Here is an 18,239-nt window from a genome sequence, read left to right as displayed (position 1 = left end):
TAAAGTATTCTAAATATTTGTTTAATGGTAACAGGATGTTTGTCTGTGTGTCTGTTTCTAAGAATCTCGCTAACCACTGAAAATGATTATTTTCTCACTATTTCTTTTTATTAAAAAGGTGAGGAGCGTTTGAATAAAGGGGAGATATTTAAAATTTGGAAAAAAAATAATATAATTGTTATACATAATCTAAGTGTTTAGATGAAATAGCATACATTTGAAAAAAAAAATTTAAAAATTTGAGATCCTTGAATTATTTTGGAAATGTCTCTTACCCTTATAAAGTGCAGATATTTAGCATATTATTTGGATAATCTTATAGAATTTTAAGTACCAAATCCATCCCCCCCACCCTACTACTTAAAAAAAAAAAATTTTTAAATCATTTTAAAAAGACCATAATATTCTAAACAACGATCGTAGTCAGAGTTAGGTTATTTGACTTTTGGGTGATTTACATGCTTATTGGACATATTTACATTTTAAGACTTAATTATGGAGATGCTTTGCTTATAATATTTTGTCTAATGATTAAAAGTTCCAAAAGTATATAGCAACACATCCTGAATAAGAGCTTTCCGACACGGACGTACATACAGAAAAAACCTAATCATAGAAATGCTTCGCTTTTAAAATCAAGTAAAAAGGAGGGTGGGGTGGGGGGTTTTAAATGAAATGAAAAGGATACTATTAAAATATTTAATACTTACAAGATAAGATTTGTAGTTTCAGTCAATGACCCAAGGGAGGGAGAGGTCAATAGGACCAAAATTATTCTACAACCCCTTTCTTTCCCAAATAATTATATCAGAATCAAAGACAAAATTTTACAAGTTAGAATGGGGTTAACATTTAATTTAATCTATATTGATCTATCCCTTTATTCTTGTATAAAAATAACAGGGTGTCTGTTTGTCTATGTATGTGTCTGTATCTAGCTTAAAATCTTGTTAACAGCTATACATATTACATATATGGTTTTCATTTACAGTGAAGTTTCTTATGAGACCAAAGAAGGTTTATAATTATTTTGGGGGAGGTTAACTCCACATTTTTATGAGAAATTAACCCCCCCCCAAAAAAAAAAAAATATATAACCCCCAAAATTAAAAATTGATAAAAATTTACCTTTTAGAATCATTAGAGACATCTTCATCCTGTCTTCTATTAGAGGCGGGACTGTTAGTTACAGACTGGCTTACTCGTTCCTAGATAGATAGATAGATAGATAGATAGATAGAGAGATAGAGAGATAGATAGATAGATAGATGATTTTATGCATTTCCTGAAAATTTTCGTGGATTAGAAAAGTTATTCTGAAAAAAAAACATGTGTGGTTTAACTTTTGTGGGAAATATCGTGGCTCGGCAGCAGATCCTCAGCCGCGCATAAGCCGTAAGATTTTAATTTGTAGGTAACATACTAGAGTAAAACATTAGAGGGATAAAGGGTTAAATAACTTTATCTCCCCATCGCAACCGCCTTTTGCAACCTTTTTATTGGGTCATTGAAAATCAACCAATGGTGTCGCTTATATTAACACATCAGCCAAGTAGAAGAAAAAAATTTAGTTGCAGATGAAAGAGGTTATTGAAAAAGGAAGGGAGGTAGTTGTCTGTATATGCATCTATACTATAGGTCTATTGGCAACATACTAGTAGTATCCAAACTTTTCAAATAATAATTTAGAACTGCACTATATTTAAATGTTTTTTTAGATAAATAGTTTCTATCTTAAAATATTTGATGAAATGAAATGAATAATAGAAATTTTGATTTGTGACAGCCTTCAATACGAATGGAGGGAAAAGTAAATTGCAAATAAGTTGGTGTACACCCCAAATAGGATTAACAAAATAACTCCTTCTGTTTTAGTGTTAGGACATTACTATTTTGAACTGACCTTTCGAGATTTGAAATGTTTTAAACCAGCGAATAAGAAACACTTTATGTGATGATTAATAAGAGGAAAAGGAAATAAGAGGTTGTTTTAAATATCTTTCTTTTTATCCTTGTATACCTTTGACTTCAGGAAGGAAGAGGACATTAGACTGAAAATTTTACTAATGCCCAAAGTTTAATAAAAAATTTCTTTTATTTGTTTAATGAATGACTTTGGATAGATTTATTGAATATTAATTTGTTAGTTTTTAAACTAAAAACATCCAATCTTTCTAACCAACAATTCCAATCACCAGGTAATTTTGTTTATCATCATTTTGGTTGGGAATGTACATTTATGTATCTCTATTGTCTTATCCATCCAGTGAAAATACCTTCACCTCTTTCATATTCCATTCTACTCAAAATATTTCATTTCTAGTGGAACAAGGTTGACAACATAGACAAGTAGCGAAGCTTAGACATTGTCAAGAAAAAAAAAAAACAAGACACTCTGAGGGAAAACGCCAACTCTTTTTCTATACTGGCTCACCTTGTGCAAGTTTTTTATTTTCCGCTGGGACGCATCTGACAGTCGTCGAGCTGACCGAGATTTACGTTTTGGCACTGAAATATAAAATATACAAGTTGTGGACAGACCTAAAACGAAGAAGATGCGCTCCCTTGGAAATTCCTAATGATTTTTGTATAGCCTATTAGCCATATTATTGTAATGAATTGTATTTTAGGCTTATCACTGTTGTAAGCCTTCCCAAAAATTTAAAGGCATTTAACCCTATTGTATGGTACCCAGTCTAATTTTAATTTAGAATCATTTAATTAAAGAGAAAGACTAAACTACATAACTTTTGTGTCACTTTTGAGGAAGACGATTCCTGTGACGTCATATAAATTTCGGAAAAGAAAAAAGGAGGGGGAAGAAAATCTCTTCAAAACAGATGGGAGAAAAGGGAATCGTCTTCCTCAAAAGTGACACAAAAGTTATGTAGTTTAGTCTTTCTCTCATTAAAAACCTTCCACTCAATACACTAATTAAAAGTAAATGTTTTGTGTTTGTTGATCTGAAAGCGAAGCTTTTCTTTAAGTTGCAGTTCGGCCTGCCGTTTGTGATCCGCGAATCCGCCCGCCGAACCATTTTTACGTAGTTTTTATTGTCGTCAAGGGGTATAAGTAATAATATTGTACATAACAATAATATTTGTTGTATTATTAAAGCTTTTAAAAGAAACACTCTTCAAAATTTTGGTCTTCCAGTAGGTGCACTGTCAGTGTGAAGTTTTATAAACAAGCAGTGGCACCACCAATAATTTGAATCAACAGATAAGTGTAATTTTTTATCAGAATCGGGGGTTAACATGTATTTATCTCCTTTGTCTTATCCCTTAAGATCCCTGCAAAAAAGGCTGTTTGTTGATTAACTGAATTTTAATTTCCGAATGTGTACACGTTTCCTCAGTGTTTCCTCATCCTATCTCAATATTTACTACTAGCTAAAAAAGCTTCAAAAAAAAAATTTGAAAAATTAAAATTTTGAGTTTATTATGTATCAATATTTTATACATTAAAATTTAGATTTTTTGGAAGTTTGAAGTTTTTTAGCTAGTAGTGAAACTGTGTACACATTCGGAAATTAAATTTCAGTTCATCTGTTTGTTACCTTTGTTTTCTTCCACTAAGTCTGGCTTAAATGTTGAATATATTTTCTCCTCGGTGAACCTATTGTCACACATTTTCCCCTGAATTTTGGATTGGACCGCATTTTTACCCTCCTCTCCCCAACATAATAAGTAAAATTTAAAAAACTGTACTGAACATTTTTAATTTTTCATTAAAGTAATATATTCAGTTAAAGATATTATAATTGCTAAAATGATCATAGTAGCAAAGATACTCTATACTCAAATTTATCTGCTTTTTTGTAATGCTATGGGGATAAATGAATTTGAATAACCATATGTTTTTTTTTTGTAAAGATCTATCTATACCAATGAGTATCCAAGTAAACGGTTCGTTGGATCGTCGTTCAAGCTCCGGAAGACATAACAATTTTTGTTATCAGGCATAGACTTCTGATTTTTTATTGGATTTAAATTCAATATTTGGTGACAAATAAGAATCTATTCTAAAAACTATCTGTAATACTCTTTGCAAATGATTTTTTTCAGATATTGTTAAAGTAAGATGGGTAAATTTTTTTGCAACCCTTTGTCCATTTGTCAATGAATTACTCATTTATTCAATTAAACTACTAAAGATACGTAGAGTGATTAATCAAGGTGGGGAATAGAATGGTCCATATCCAAATGTTGGGGAAAATTTCCTATTGTTGTGGTGGGGCAGGAATATTGAGGGTTGACTTCCCTGAAATCCGCCATTGTTCCTCTGACTTCCTGGTTATAGATAGATAGGTAGATAAATAGATAGACACATGGATTAATAGATATATTCAAAAGAGGTAAATCAAAATTAAGATATGAAGTAAATAAATATAGATATATTAAATATATGATATGTCAGATACAAAAATCCGTGCAAAAAATTATTTCAAAAATACAAAAAACAAAATGTAATTTCTTAACTGCTCTTATGTACGAATCTTTGAACACGTTTTAACCAATGATATGACAGGGTTGTTTCTACACTTGTTCTCAATAGTCCAATTTACTGATTAGGGATCTACTACATCTACTAAAGATTTATGTAGCTACCTGGGCCTGAATATCCATTACCCTGAGTGGCAGGATATCCATTAGTCTGGCTACCTGGATAACCTCCAGCATGACTCTGGCTCCCTGGATACCCACCAGCATGGCTCTGGCTGTCCTGGTATCCGCTAATATAGGCATTACTGCTGTTGCTGGGCGTGGCTTGGTAGTGTGCAGAGTAACTTTCCTAGAAAAGAAAATTTGGTAAAAAAGCTGTCTGTCAAAAACAATTATAACGCGGACCATGATTGTCTTAGCTTCAATTTAAGACTTACTTCAAGAGTTTCTTGTGTAGATTCCTTTGAGAGAGCATATACACTTTTACTCAACATATTAAATTGTCCCTATTGCATTTGATATGTGACACTTACCTTTTTATGATTATAAACAAATGGATAATAGATTGAAGTATTCTCATAAGGGTCCCAATCACTCTCCACAGCATTAGAGGCTCCCTCCAGGAGTCCGCTTGACGAACAGGCACCCTGAATGCTTCCCACATTTACTCCATGATGCATTGCCATGTTTCCGTTACTTGTGCTGTTTAGAAATCGGGCAAATAAACCAGTTTTGTCGCACGTGGTTGAGGGACCCACTCCACCAGACATGCTTTGGTAGTGGTTCTGTGCACATAGGATTATCAACTTTAGGTTGATTGTATTTTTTTGTACTTTTTTTTCTAGATAAAAAGTAGGGCAGCAATATCAATCTAAACAATTTTCTTAAATGAGAACATAGAAAATAATAACTGTATAAATAAATCATAAACAAATAAATACTAACATAGTTATGGTTGCTATTCTATTTGAAAATAGAAAGTATATATGTTCAACAAAAGTTGGTAATCCTGCCTGAAAATCTGGGAAACTGTTTGGTGGTGGCAGGGCTGGGGGGCAGTGCTTCAGACTAGTGGCAGTTCTCATTCCACCGTGGAAGGAAGTGGACGTGGCACCACGAGGCGAGGCAGACATAAACGGACTGTTAGTGGCGCTGAAGCTTGATTTTGTGCTCGAGTGCATTGGATTTAATACTTCATTGTAGCCTAAAATAATAAAATGTTATACATATATATATAAAGTGAAATTATAAGTATAAATTATAAGTGTGAGGTACCAATAATTCAGTAACAATATGTTTTGCCCTTTGGGATCTCATACCTGCCAGGATTAAAGGTATGTGGAGAGCCCTTTTTAAGAAAATCAATATTCCGAGAGGGAGTTGATCATTTGATCCCCCCCCCCCCTGCTATCTCAGAAACATAAAAAGTATCTAATAAACCTAAGCAATTTTACTCCAAATTGAAATTGCCCCATTTCGGACTCTTAACAGGACCCTAATTTATCTTCAAAACACTAATATTAACTTTAAAGCATTGATTGATTGAAAATGGTAATAATATTGCACTTGAGACAAACTCATGTAATAACTTCTCCCTTCAATTTATGTTTATTCAATATTACATTGGAAACTTAAGCAGTGGCGTGCACAGAGATTCACCATAAAAGGGTAAAAATTCAATTTTAAGGGGGTATTGGCACCCCATACACCCATCTACATCACGCAACTGAACTTAATTGAGCAAAGAATTTATTTACTTTTGTTTAAAACATTTTACTTTTTTTGCAATGTCTTCGAGATAAATATTGCCAATATAGTTTATTTCAATTTCTTAAACTTTTTGGTATAATTGACAAAACACTTTAATGTTTAAACTAAGACAATACAATTTAAACTTTGTCTTTGCATATTAGTCAACCATAGTTAGTCAAAGATGGGCGGGGGGGGGGGTAAATTCTACCCATTCTTTTCTTGTATATGATATTAATTTTAAAGAAGTTACTTAAATTATCATAATTATGCACAGTTCTATTCAAAACATCACACTAGTCACCCCCCCCCCCCCTTCAAGTAGCCCGACTGTTATGCGTTAAACATTTACATATTTGAAGTTTATAAGATTATTCAAGAAATTATTTGAATTTCATTTATTTGAAAATGAAAGAATTTATTTTTCTGATAAGGAATTGTTTAGCCAATGCCATTGGATTCTAAATTTTTCTGGTATCTTAAGTGTAAAATAACTTTCTGTAATTCGCTGTTTTAATTCTATCAAATCTTTAATGTTTATAGGTTAAAACTTTTTTAAAAAGCCTTAAACGACTAATATTAATTGTTCTAAAATTATATTGCTTTACTTTAAAGATGTAGTCATCCTTATTTTATTTAAAATATGCAAGTAATAATTTTACTGTCAAAAATATAAATACTGAAAATGAGTTTTTGTTGTTGACATTATATAAATTTATTAGTACGGTAAGTGGGTTGAAAATATGTTCTCTCTCTTAAATAAAAAAAAATATGATATTTTAGCCAATAAATTGAATGGTTCCTTAAACTGTTAGTGATGCACATTTATGATCAAATGTTTTCTTTAAATTTTGGCTTCAGTATTGAACGGCATGTACTTAATATTGTCTTTTTATGAACTTAAGAAAGTATAAATATTTTCATCCTTTCAACTTCCTTTGGTTAATTATAAAATACTGATAAGCTTTAATAATTGAGTTCTTATTCGAGTAAATTGATTATTTTTTGGTGTAGTTTTAATACAACCAAATTTATATAAAAAATTTAATTTTTTGTGTTAGATTGCCAATATACTCAAAGAAACTAGTATATAATTGTTAATGGAGCAACTAATTTTTGTTTGATATAATTATCAAATTCATCCAATTTTGAAATACTGATTACTATTACAACAAAGAACAATGTTATAAGAAAAGCATCTCTATGATCAAGTTTTAAAAAAGTTAGTATTTCCTAAAACAGTATCCTATATTTCAGCAGACTAGCAACATATTTACTTACAATTTTTTTTAGACTCAAGCATTTATTTTTTGCTTATTCCGTTCTAACACTTTACAAGTGTTAATGTTCGTTTGTCATACCGTTTCCGAGCATCTCTGTTTATTGATGTTTTCATCCTTGTTTTATTGATTTCTCATATTTAGAATAGACCAAAGAAACACTCAAGCAATTCTTTTAAAATCTTGTGTCAAATACTTTTTGAAGATATTTTTTTAGAGATTTTATGACCCATACAAATGACGAGAAAGCACTACAATTTTTATTAAGAAAAAAGGTAGAATCTATATGACTATTTTATTACAAAAATAATTAGTATCAAATAAACACCTTTTCTTGAAAATTGATTAATTTATTAATAGCGGGACATTTAGTTAATTTGCCATTCAAAAAGTATGGCAGTGACAGGTTAACGGGAAAACAAGGATAATTATACACGAAAGTAGTGAAGTGATAACATGTATTTAGCTGTAATGTAGGTAAGTAATAATTGATGTATAGTTAGACTTTTTGACAAGAAAAGTAATTAAATCACAAAATATGACATAGCAAAATAAAACCAAAATATTTAAAATTTACCCTTACCCTGGGGGTGCCGTAGGCACCCCCAACCATTAAGAAGGGGGTGGGAATGGGTTTTAGAAAATAGCCTAAAAACATACCGCAATCATTTTATATCATGATCAAGTGGAGGTTATTTTAACTTTCATTTTCCTAATCCCATCTCCCTGATATAGTTTTTCCAATTTACTTATCAATGGAAAATTATCAAATTATTATTAACTCATAGAAATTATTCATCTAAACTTGTTAATAAGTAATGAATACCAATTTTTCAAAGTGATACATATTAGCGAAAAGCCAAAAAACAGGGCACTGGACGATTTTATTGATGTTCTACCGAGAGGGGGTGGGAGGGCCTGTACATGATTTATTATGTGCCAGCTAAACCCCACCCCCAACTTGAACTACTTGGAAGGAGAGGATATATAGTAATAATTGTGAAATGTATAAAAAATGGAACACTAAAATATACGTATAATTATATCCTTTGGTGAAAATGAATATATTTATTTTATTCATATATAAACCTTGTAAGAAAGTATATTGTCTATAAAATACTATATTATAAATTTATTAAATTCTTTTCAATTATCTTTAACCCTAACCTACCAACCGAACTACTTAAGGCATATTTCAATTTAAAAAATAGTTGAGTCTATTGTCTTATCCCTGACTGTCTGCATTTTTCCAGGGAGGGAGGGGAAATTTGACTTTAAATTATAATAGTACACAATTTTTTTAATATACTCTTTAATTCGATCGCTTAAACAACATTGGAAACTTTTATTACAACTTGATTGGCTGGTAAAAAAAGGCTAATTTTAATTATAATACTTGATGATGTGAGTCGATTTATCGTCCATTGTCATATCCCTTTTTCTCCCTGGTATTTTTCTCATTCTCACAGTTTAATCCTATCTGTCATATTTATGATAAATCTTTCCCTCTCTTTCAATTATAAAAAGATTTGTAGGTTAAATTAATTCTCTATCTGTCTGTCTGTCTGTTCCTCTTATTGTTACTTTCTTTCTTTTTTCTCTCTCCAGGGAAGGGAGAAAATTTGACTGTAAATTACACTGGTGCCCAAAGGTTTATGAACGCAATGTATTATTGCTGAGAAAGACTAAACTACATAACTTTTGTGTCACTTTTGAGGAAGACGATTCCCTTTTATCCCATCTCTTTTGAAGAGATTTTCTTCCCCCCTTCCCTTTTTCTTTTCCCTTTATATGACGTCATATAGGAATCGTCTTCCTCAAAAGTGACACAAAAGCTATGTAGTTTAGTCTTTCTCAGTATTGCTTAGTTTAAACATTCTTTAGTTGTTTTTAATAAATCCTAGATAAAATCTTTAGTGTCCAAACTGTTCCACCAATAATTATAATCTATATGAAAGGTAATTATGTTCATTATAAAAGGGGTTGTATATCAATTTAGAATAACTTTAGATCCATCTGTTCAATCTCTCTATCTTTCTGTCTATCTATCTATCTTTTCCATATTTATTTTAGATTTCATTTACTTTTTAGTAGCGCAGCTACTCTATAATTCACTTTGTCTGTCCTTCAATCCGTCTGTACGTCCGTAGCGGATAGCTTTTTTGTGTAAATTTAGGCATGTTAGAATTGTCCTATTGATTTCAAATTTTGTTTGATGATCCCTTTAGCCGTTGGGTACGATTTAGAAAGTGTAACAACTCTATAATCGTTGCCAGAATGTCCGTGCGTCCATTTTAAACATGTTGGTTTTTCAACTTTTTTAACAACAATTTTTTATGTTATATATATATTATCATCCGATTGATCTGATTTTTGGAGTACTGATTCCTATTACAACAAGGTACAATATTATAAGCGAAGCATCTCTATAATCAAGTCTTAAAAATGTCAGTATGTCCTTAAAAAGTTTTGTTTATTTAAGAAGTTTTGCAACAAATTTACGTATAATTTTGTAAAAAATTATTTATATTTTGTATATTCAGTTCTGACACTCTACTAGAGTTAATGTTCATCTGTCATACCGTTTCAAAGCTTCGCTTTTATGGATGTTGTCATCCTTGTTTCTATCACATCTCTCTCTCCCTCTCGTCTTGCGTCTAACTCTTAATAAATTGATATTTTAAAACTTCTTATTTTTCCATAATATAGAATTATAGTTCAAAGAAAAACATCTTAATGAATTTAATTCCAAATAATGTTTTGCTCAGAAACATAGAACTGCAGGCAGGGAGGGTGCATTGGAATGTAAATTACTCAGGTCCCACTTGTTTTATATACATTTTCTGGCATTGATAAACGTAACTAACTGTTATGAAACTGCAAGAAGGGGGGAGGGACTCATTTTATTGGAACGCATTTTCCATTTTTTGGCTAAAAATGGACCTACATACTTTCTTTTGGAGATGTTTTTAGAGTTGCTACGCTTTTTAAATCGTACCTAACTGCTTCAAGAATAACCCCTTTATATATTGAAATTTATTCATTAAATAGTTTGGTCATTAAGATTAAATTAAAGTAACCTAAATTTTAAAGTCAACAAACAGGATAACATGAAATATTCACAGTCAAATATACCCTCTGTCTCTGATAAAAATGAATCAAATAACCTTTTCGTGTAGCTTTCTTTTTTATTCTATTATTCAGTTCTAAACTTTTTGATTAAATGAACAATTTTTAAATATCAAACATTTAAAAATAGTTAGATTTTTAATGGAAAATATTATCTTTGTATGAAGTAGTACAACAAGTTATTTTTTTTATAAAACAAAGAAGATTACATATCAAATATTTAATGATTCTAATCGTTTAATCTCTGATCCGAATACTAATAAAAAAAATATAAACCTCATTTATTGGTCAGTTCGTTCAGTAAGAGGGCAAGGAATGGGGTAAAGTGGTGTATGAAGGGTATCGTTATTTTAGCCTGCTGGGAGTACATGAAAATCTGGTGTAACATCCAAGTAATTACAGACCGAATAAAAAAATATATTAAGATGAGAAGGTTTATAGCTATTTTGGGGAGGGTAACTTAAACCTCCTGGGATATATTGCCCCTAGAAGATAATTTTATCGTATCAAACATTGTATTAAAAATGTTATATTTCTCAATATTTTGTTAACAAAACAATTTATTTTATCACTTTGAATGTGCGGTTTAAGTGAAAATTAATTATATTTAGCACATTTTTTTTGAAAACCTAAAATACTGCATTATGACTTTCTTAATGCTGTTTTAAAGTGAGGCTACTCTATAATTTGATTTGTACTTTTATATTTTAAGTTATGAATTACTTAATGTTTGAAATAATATTTCAATCTTTAATGAATTCATAATTTAATGTTTAGTTTTGAGCTATTTTAAAAAGACTTTTGATGCTTTAGTAAAGGTTGCATAATTAAAGTTCATACATTCAAAATTTTAAAGGTTCGCTTTTATAAATATTTCATCCTTGTTTTTAAGTTTAATAGTAGCCTATTTTATGACAATACCATTAGCAATAAGAAATATGTTAATAGTCTCTTTATATACTTGCTTTTTACCAGTGTGGTTAGACTTAGACATTAGATTTTACTGGTCCCAAAACTTTGAATTTGCGGCTAAATCATTATAGGGTTGTACAAATAAGTAGTGTTCTATATTTTCTACCAATAATTGTAATTTTAGAAGCTGTAGATTATCACAAATTTTGGTGTACTTTGTGTTGTTCAATGTATCGTCCATTGTCTTATTCCTACAGATCCTGAGCTACTGAAGGACATATTTCGATCTTGTAAGGTTGTATCCCCACCCTCCTATACTAATATTGCAAAAACTGGTTAATGATTACTTTGATAAAGTGTTGTCAATTCGGGTGTTTTAGCATTGCCGTAAATACGACATTGCACCAATCTAACAATAAAACAACATAATGTTCGTTGGGAGAAAGCTCAAAGTGTCATGTGTGACGTCATAAAAATACGTCTTTAAAGGAAGGATGAGAGGAGAACAGGGAAAGAACACCCCTAAAAAGGAGATGGATTTTTATGATGTCACACATGACACTTTTAGCTTTCTCTTTGTTGGTCGGTAACCGCTGAACTGATATAGTGCTCCTTATCAGTGAAGCTTTCTGTAGGTTTAAGGGAAGCATATAACCATTTTGTTGAAGGATATTTAGCTTAACCAAATTAAAAATCAAAAAGTATAAGGTATTTTAATTATTTTTGGCTTAACCAACCAATCAGCTTTTAATAAAAGTACCCAAAGTTTTCAAGCACATGTTTTTAATTCAAGGACCAAAGTAATCCACAGTTCAATGTCCCCTCCCTTCCTAGTGGAAATATATGCTCCTCACGGTTGTGATTGCACATCCGCAATTTATATTGGGGGGATGGAACCGGGGACTCATTAATAATTTAAAACCCCGATGTTAAACCCCATAAAGTAACAGGGACCTTTTTTCCTTAACAAAAATTAGCAAAATAGAATAATTTATAAAGACACAACCCAATCTTTCCCGATTTTGTATAATTTTTTGAGGAACACGACTTCAGTGACGTTATATTTTTCTTTCCCGAAAAAGGGAAGGAGGGAAGAAAATCTCTTCAAAAGAGATGGGGAAAACCCCCTTTTCTCCCATCTCTTTTTTTCTTCCCCCCTTCCCTTTTTCGGGAAAGAAAAATATGACGTCACTGGAGTCGTGTTCCTCAAAAAATTATACAAAATCGGGAAAGATTGGGTTGTGTCATTTAAAAATCTAATTTGCCTAGTAAAAGTTAAGTATTATTTAGATGTTATGGTTTGGATAGAGAATTCACAAAATATACATTTAAACCTATAAATAAGTTTAGTTAAAATGTCAAAAATTTTAATTTATAAAAATGTAAGAGCTTTAAAAACTACACGTTGTTTTGATGTAAAAGAATGAATAATAGGGTTAATAGCCTAAAACCTTCCCTGGAACAATTTTAAACGTCCCTGAAAATTTTAAATTGCTCGGCCCAGTCGTTTGTGATATCTCAACTAACATGCATTCGTTTCCTTAGTACATAGAATCTATATCCACAATTAGTATACCCCATGAGTAAACAATTTATTTAGATATTTACAAGGGGAGGGTGGCATGTTAATTGATATCAAACATTTTTAACCCAGTATGCTCATTTCAAAATAAAAATATGTTTCCACAAAAATAAAATGGATATATCAATAAGTGGATATATTGATAGGAAAAAATTCGTCGTCCCTTAAGGTTGCCAAAATGGACCTCAATTATTGATCTACGCGTTCATACTGGGAGGGGATGGGGTAAAGAGGGTCGATGGGGGGTATCGTTATTTTAGCCAGCTGCGAGTGTCACTTCATTAGAGTTTGAAATTCTGGTGCAACGTCCAAGTAATAATATATCCATTTCTAATAATAATATTTTTTCTTTTGCTTGGCTGGAAACATTTAAATAGGGATATGGTAATTGTTTTGATAAAACATTCGCTAAGGATAAGGGGGGACTGGAAATTATACTGGTACCCAATGCTATAACACCACATTAACACATTAGTTGGCTTATATACTTTGGGAACTTTTTAAAAATATTGTTAAACCAACTAGGAGGTAATTCAACAATTTATCATCCATTGTCTTATCCCTGAAGATCCCTTGATTAATTTGGCTGATTTATCTTACCTGATTTTTTGCCGTGTGAAGAAATGGATCCAGAATTAGTTTCAGGGCTGTAGCCTCCCCCCTGGTCATCTGTACTGCTAGATTTATCCTCGTGGACCTAGAAGATAAAAATAAGATAGGGATGGAGGTTTTTTTACAGTTAATTATAGGGTTGGGCCGGAAATCTGGTTTTGCCGGATATTCGGCCATTTTCAATATCCGGCCGGATACCGGATATTGAAATTATCCGGATATCCAGCTAATTTATAATACCGGATATCAGGTCATCCAGCCGGATGTCCGGTAATTTGCCGGATATTAAATGTAAGCCAGTAAGCCGGTCGGATACCGGATATCCGGCATCATATTTAATCAGCTGGATATCCGGTATTCGGCCCAAAAAGTAGCCGGCGGAAACCCTAGTATATTATAATATTAAAGTGAAATAATAGAGGAGACATGAGCCATATGTAACACTGTCCACAGGGTGGGATACTGTCCCGATTTTATAAAAGGTCTATGCAATTAGATAATAGAGTCGAAAATACACACAGTCCCTGCAGAAGAACTTAAAGCGATTTGCTGGCAGACGAAAAGGGTCTTAACCACTTGGGCCAGATTGTTGTCTGGATTATACATTAATACTTATACATTTTTTTATTATAAAGGTACCCAAAGTTTTATAAACACGTTCACTCATTCGTTATTGAATAATGTAATGAATGATAAATTGATGTACATACTCAAGTATGATAAACATAATTATCCTACAAGTTTTTAACCAACCAATTCATAATTAAATACAAATATTCAAATAAGAATCTGCAGTTATAAAACTTTGGGTACCAGTGTAATTTATTGGTCAATGTCCTTCCCTCCCTGTTCCACTTTTATAAATCTAAAGTCACTGAAGAATGTTTCTTTTTATGAAATATCAAATATCCAAAATAAATTATTTTTCATATTCATATTTCATTTGAATTTACGTCAATAAGAATTTATAGGAATCAATTTTTTTATATTTTTATATTGAAAGATCCTGATATGTTATTGGTAATTAAATGTCATATTTCAATATATAATTGTATTTGATAGATTTTATAATTATTTTTAGTTAATTAACATTTAACAGTCGGGCCCCTTGCTCCCCCCCCCCCCCCCCTATTATCTCAGTTCCTATTAGAGCTAGAGGGCTAATATTTTTTGTGCAAGTACCCTGTTTAATAATGAATTTCCGACCTAAAGTGAGTCAAAGTCAATTTTCGCTTCAACTCTCCTCCCCCCCCCCTCGCCCCGACCGTTAAGGGTTAAAGTTGATTATCATTTTTTGCTTGGACAATTTAAACAGGAAATTTCCACATGTTAAAAAATTTGGGGTGGATTTATTCTACTTTTTATTATCAAATATACGTCTTAATATAGTTCAGTAAAAGAATTTCTGTGTATAGCGAAGGATCTTGCTGACCGCTGAACCTATATAGTTCTCCTTCACTGTGAATAGGTCTTAGGAAAAATCTCCCCAGAAAAATTTCTACCCACCTAAATTTTTGTCTTGTTAAAACTATAAAATTATATGGACTGTCGAATTTTCTTCTACACCATTTTTTCTCAAGTACCCCTACAGGCTTCAAGTGTCGTTGTCATTAGTATTTTTAATAGATATATGAAACACTTACATTATTTTGTGTGAACGCTCTTTCCATAAGATCTGTAGAGGCATAGCAGGCAGCTGGCTGACCAAAGGTCGAGTTGACCGTCTGTTTACTTCCACTTTTACTAGAGGCTATCGGAGTACTGTTTGCTGTTCCTATATAGAAAATTGTTAACACAATCATTAATTCATAAAAATAGTACAATAACATAGTTTTAGTTTTAGTTTTTTTTTAAAACAAATATAACCTCTTAAATTAATGATAAGGTTTTTCTGTTACGAATGCACGAATCAACCTTAATTATAGAAAAGCTCTCAAAAAAATTTCTAATATAACCAATGCATGTATTAAAGGTACGAATAGTGACAATATTGAATAGTGCTATTTTGTACCAGCCAATTAAGATTTAAAAGGTATTTTTTAAAAAGGAATTTTGTGTACTAGTATGATATAAAATCTCCTAAGAGATTGGTCAGTAAAGGTTGTTATTGCTTCGCTACTCATGCATGTACATTGTACAAACATTGTTAATATAACTATTTTCTTACCTCTATTACTGCCAGGTGGGTTAGTTGTAGTATTTCCTCCAATTTGAGTTACTTCAGCATATTCAGGGGGGTATTCTCCACTAATAATTCGTTCGGTTTATCAACCAATTGCGTTTGAGCCCCTAGAGGCCTCTAGAGGTACTTTTGGTGGAGGGGGAGAGGAGGATGGAAGTCGACCCCCTTATACAATTTTAATTTAAAGAAAAAGTGATAAAATATAGGAGGGATTCACTTTTTCTAGATGCTATTTCTCTTGGGAGGGTGCTAGTACCCTCCTCTAAAATAGTTATATACCTTCCATGGGAGGGGGGGGGGGGGACATTAAATTGTAAATAACAAAGGTACCCAAGTTGTTTTTGTTACCACGTCTTTTTAAACGTTGTCTAAAAACTTTGGGTTCTTCCATTGAATTGTGATTGGTTGGTTCCAAACTGAAAATTTTAATCTACAGATTTTGTTAATTTGTTTATCATCATTGGAGATGTATATAAAATTTCTCGTCCAATTTCAGTAAACAGTCATGGTTAAATAAAATCATAGTTATTTCTCGCATCTTATTATAAACAGCTTTCCGCGGATAAAGAATGTACAATTATAGGATTAAAACCAGTTTTTTTAAACCCGAGGTGCTGAAGGCACGGGCTAAAAATACTGGTTTTCATGTTATGATGGTACATTTTTATATTCGTAGAAAGCTGGATATAATACGATGCTAGACATCGTTTTTTTGTATGTATGAGAACCGGTTCTTATCCACCGGATTCGAATGAATACGAGAAAACTGACAGACAAACATACGGACATTAAAAAGTTTTGATAATTCAAAAAAACACCAATATTCGTCAATGTCAAAATTATGCCAGAAAATGCTTTTTAGATCTATGAATATTTTATAAATTTTCATGTTTATCTAAAAATACATCAAGAATAAAATAACCAATATGATGTAAATAACTTTTTAAACAAAGCTTTAAATTAATGGTTAATTTTTTTAAACACTACTTTAAAAATAATTTTACAGAGGTCTTAAGGGATAAGAAAATGGCCGATTAATTTATGTACACCCCTCATTAAATTTAAAATCAAATTTAAAATATTGGCGAAAAAGTTTTGACACTGTTTGTGAAACCGCTTGTATCCCCAAGAAAATCAATCAACATTTAAAAGCTGACGAATAAGAAAATTTCTGTTTATTAGATTGTCCAGTGTCGAATTTCTATATTTTGTATGCGATAAACCTTTAGAGATACTTCGCAACATTGAACAATTGAAAACAAAAATCTTGAAATATTTGTTGAAGATATCTTCACCAAGAGAGGCAAAAGTGGAATCTTAAATTTCAAAAATCGTATCGGCGTTGAAGATATCTTTACCAAGAGAGGGGAAAGTGGAAGGGTAGATTACAGTTTTAGAGGGTCCAAACCATAATCATAGATTATATTTCTGCTTCTATAAAAATGGATTCAACTCCCTAACTGTTTAAAGTAGTAATTTTTTTGTCTGTAGCTTTACGAAAACTTCTAAACCGATTGAGTTCTCTGTTTAAAGGAAGCTTCATATAGCTTTTTTAATTTTTATATTTAAATCTCATGGTCGTTTTAGGCTATTTTACCATCCTTACCTACCTGAATAGAAACTCCCTAGAAACTAAAGGGCATTTTCTAGTAAAAATATAAAGAGAAAACAAAAAGTAAATAAAATATTAATAAAATGTTCGAATCATTTTAACATAGTTCTATATTGCAAAGACAGGAGATCCAAATTTATATAAATGTATTTGGCTCTTCATATCCCGTTAAGCAAATTAGGGTAATCCGTGTTAGTTTTTCCTTTTTTAACAGGGCTTACCAGCCGCACGTCAGCCGCAACTAAGCCTCAAATTTAAATCCGTTTGATAGCCTTAAAATAATTACTAAAAAGAGGGATACGCGGCTGCCGAGCCCTGTTTCTTTAAATTTATTTTCATATGTTGATGAATTAATAATAAAGATCGGATAACACCATTACATTGCAGACAGACGGACGGACAAACCGACAGATATAAAAACTAATAGAGTAGCTTTGATAGTAAAATTTTTGTGGTAGGGTTAGAACACCAACATATTTAGCATCTTTGGGGAAATTAAACTTGGGGTGGATACAAATGAAAAGTAATTGTTGGTAGGGAAGGGATATTTCACCAGAAAAAAAAACATTTTGCCTCCCACTTTTTATCCGGTTAATAAAAGCAGTCATTACATCAGATTATACAAAGCATTTAGACCCTTGAAAGGTTAAGGCAACCCGCAGGGCTTAGGGGCTTCTATGGTATATCAAACATTTTTTGGGACTGAGGAAAAGGTTTAAGACAAAATAGTTATCTT

At 31.6% G+C, this 18,239-nt stretch overlaps 1 protein-coding gene across 1 annotated transcript in view; it reads right to left on the bottom strand.

Moving 5' to 3' along the window:
* The window catches only part of LOC145327512 (roundabout homolog 1-like), a 100,320-nt gene that overhangs the window by 3,138 nt on the left and 78,943 nt on the right, over nucleotides 1-18,239 (bottom strand). The window contains exons 32-41 of the mRNA XM_080171058.1: nucleotides 15,877-15,956; nucleotides 15,353-15,483; nucleotides 13,698-13,794; nucleotides 5,459-5,649; nucleotides 4,979-5,230; nucleotides 4,611-4,794; nucleotides 4,230-4,292; nucleotides 3,560-3,625; nucleotides 2,435-2,508; nucleotides 1,129-1,208 (exon numbers count right to left, since the gene is read on the bottom strand). Of these exons, the coding sequence (XP_080027184.1) occupies nucleotides 1,129-1,208; nucleotides 2,435-2,508; nucleotides 3,560-3,625; nucleotides 4,230-4,292; nucleotides 4,611-4,794; nucleotides 4,979-5,230; nucleotides 5,459-5,649; nucleotides 13,698-13,794; nucleotides 15,353-15,483; nucleotides 15,877-15,956 (1,218 nt within the window). The remainder of the gene's footprint in view (nucleotides 1-1,128; nucleotides 1,209-2,434; nucleotides 2,509-3,559; nucleotides 3,626-4,229; nucleotides 4,293-4,610; nucleotides 4,795-4,978; nucleotides 5,231-5,458; nucleotides 5,650-13,697; nucleotides 13,795-15,352; nucleotides 15,484-15,876; nucleotides 15,957-18,239) is intronic.

The sequence above is a fragment of the Acartia tonsa genome, chromosome 9 (genome assembly GCF_053477335.1).
Source record: "Acartia tonsa isolate MP-2025a chromosome 9, ASM5347733v1, whole genome shotgun sequence".
NCBI classification, from domain to species: domain Eukaryota; kingdom Metazoa; phylum Arthropoda; class Copepoda; order Calanoida; family Acartiidae; genus Acartia; species Acartia tonsa.
Note: the sequence above shows the minus strand (reverse complement) of the source record. Positions and strands in the feature narration are given on the sequence as shown.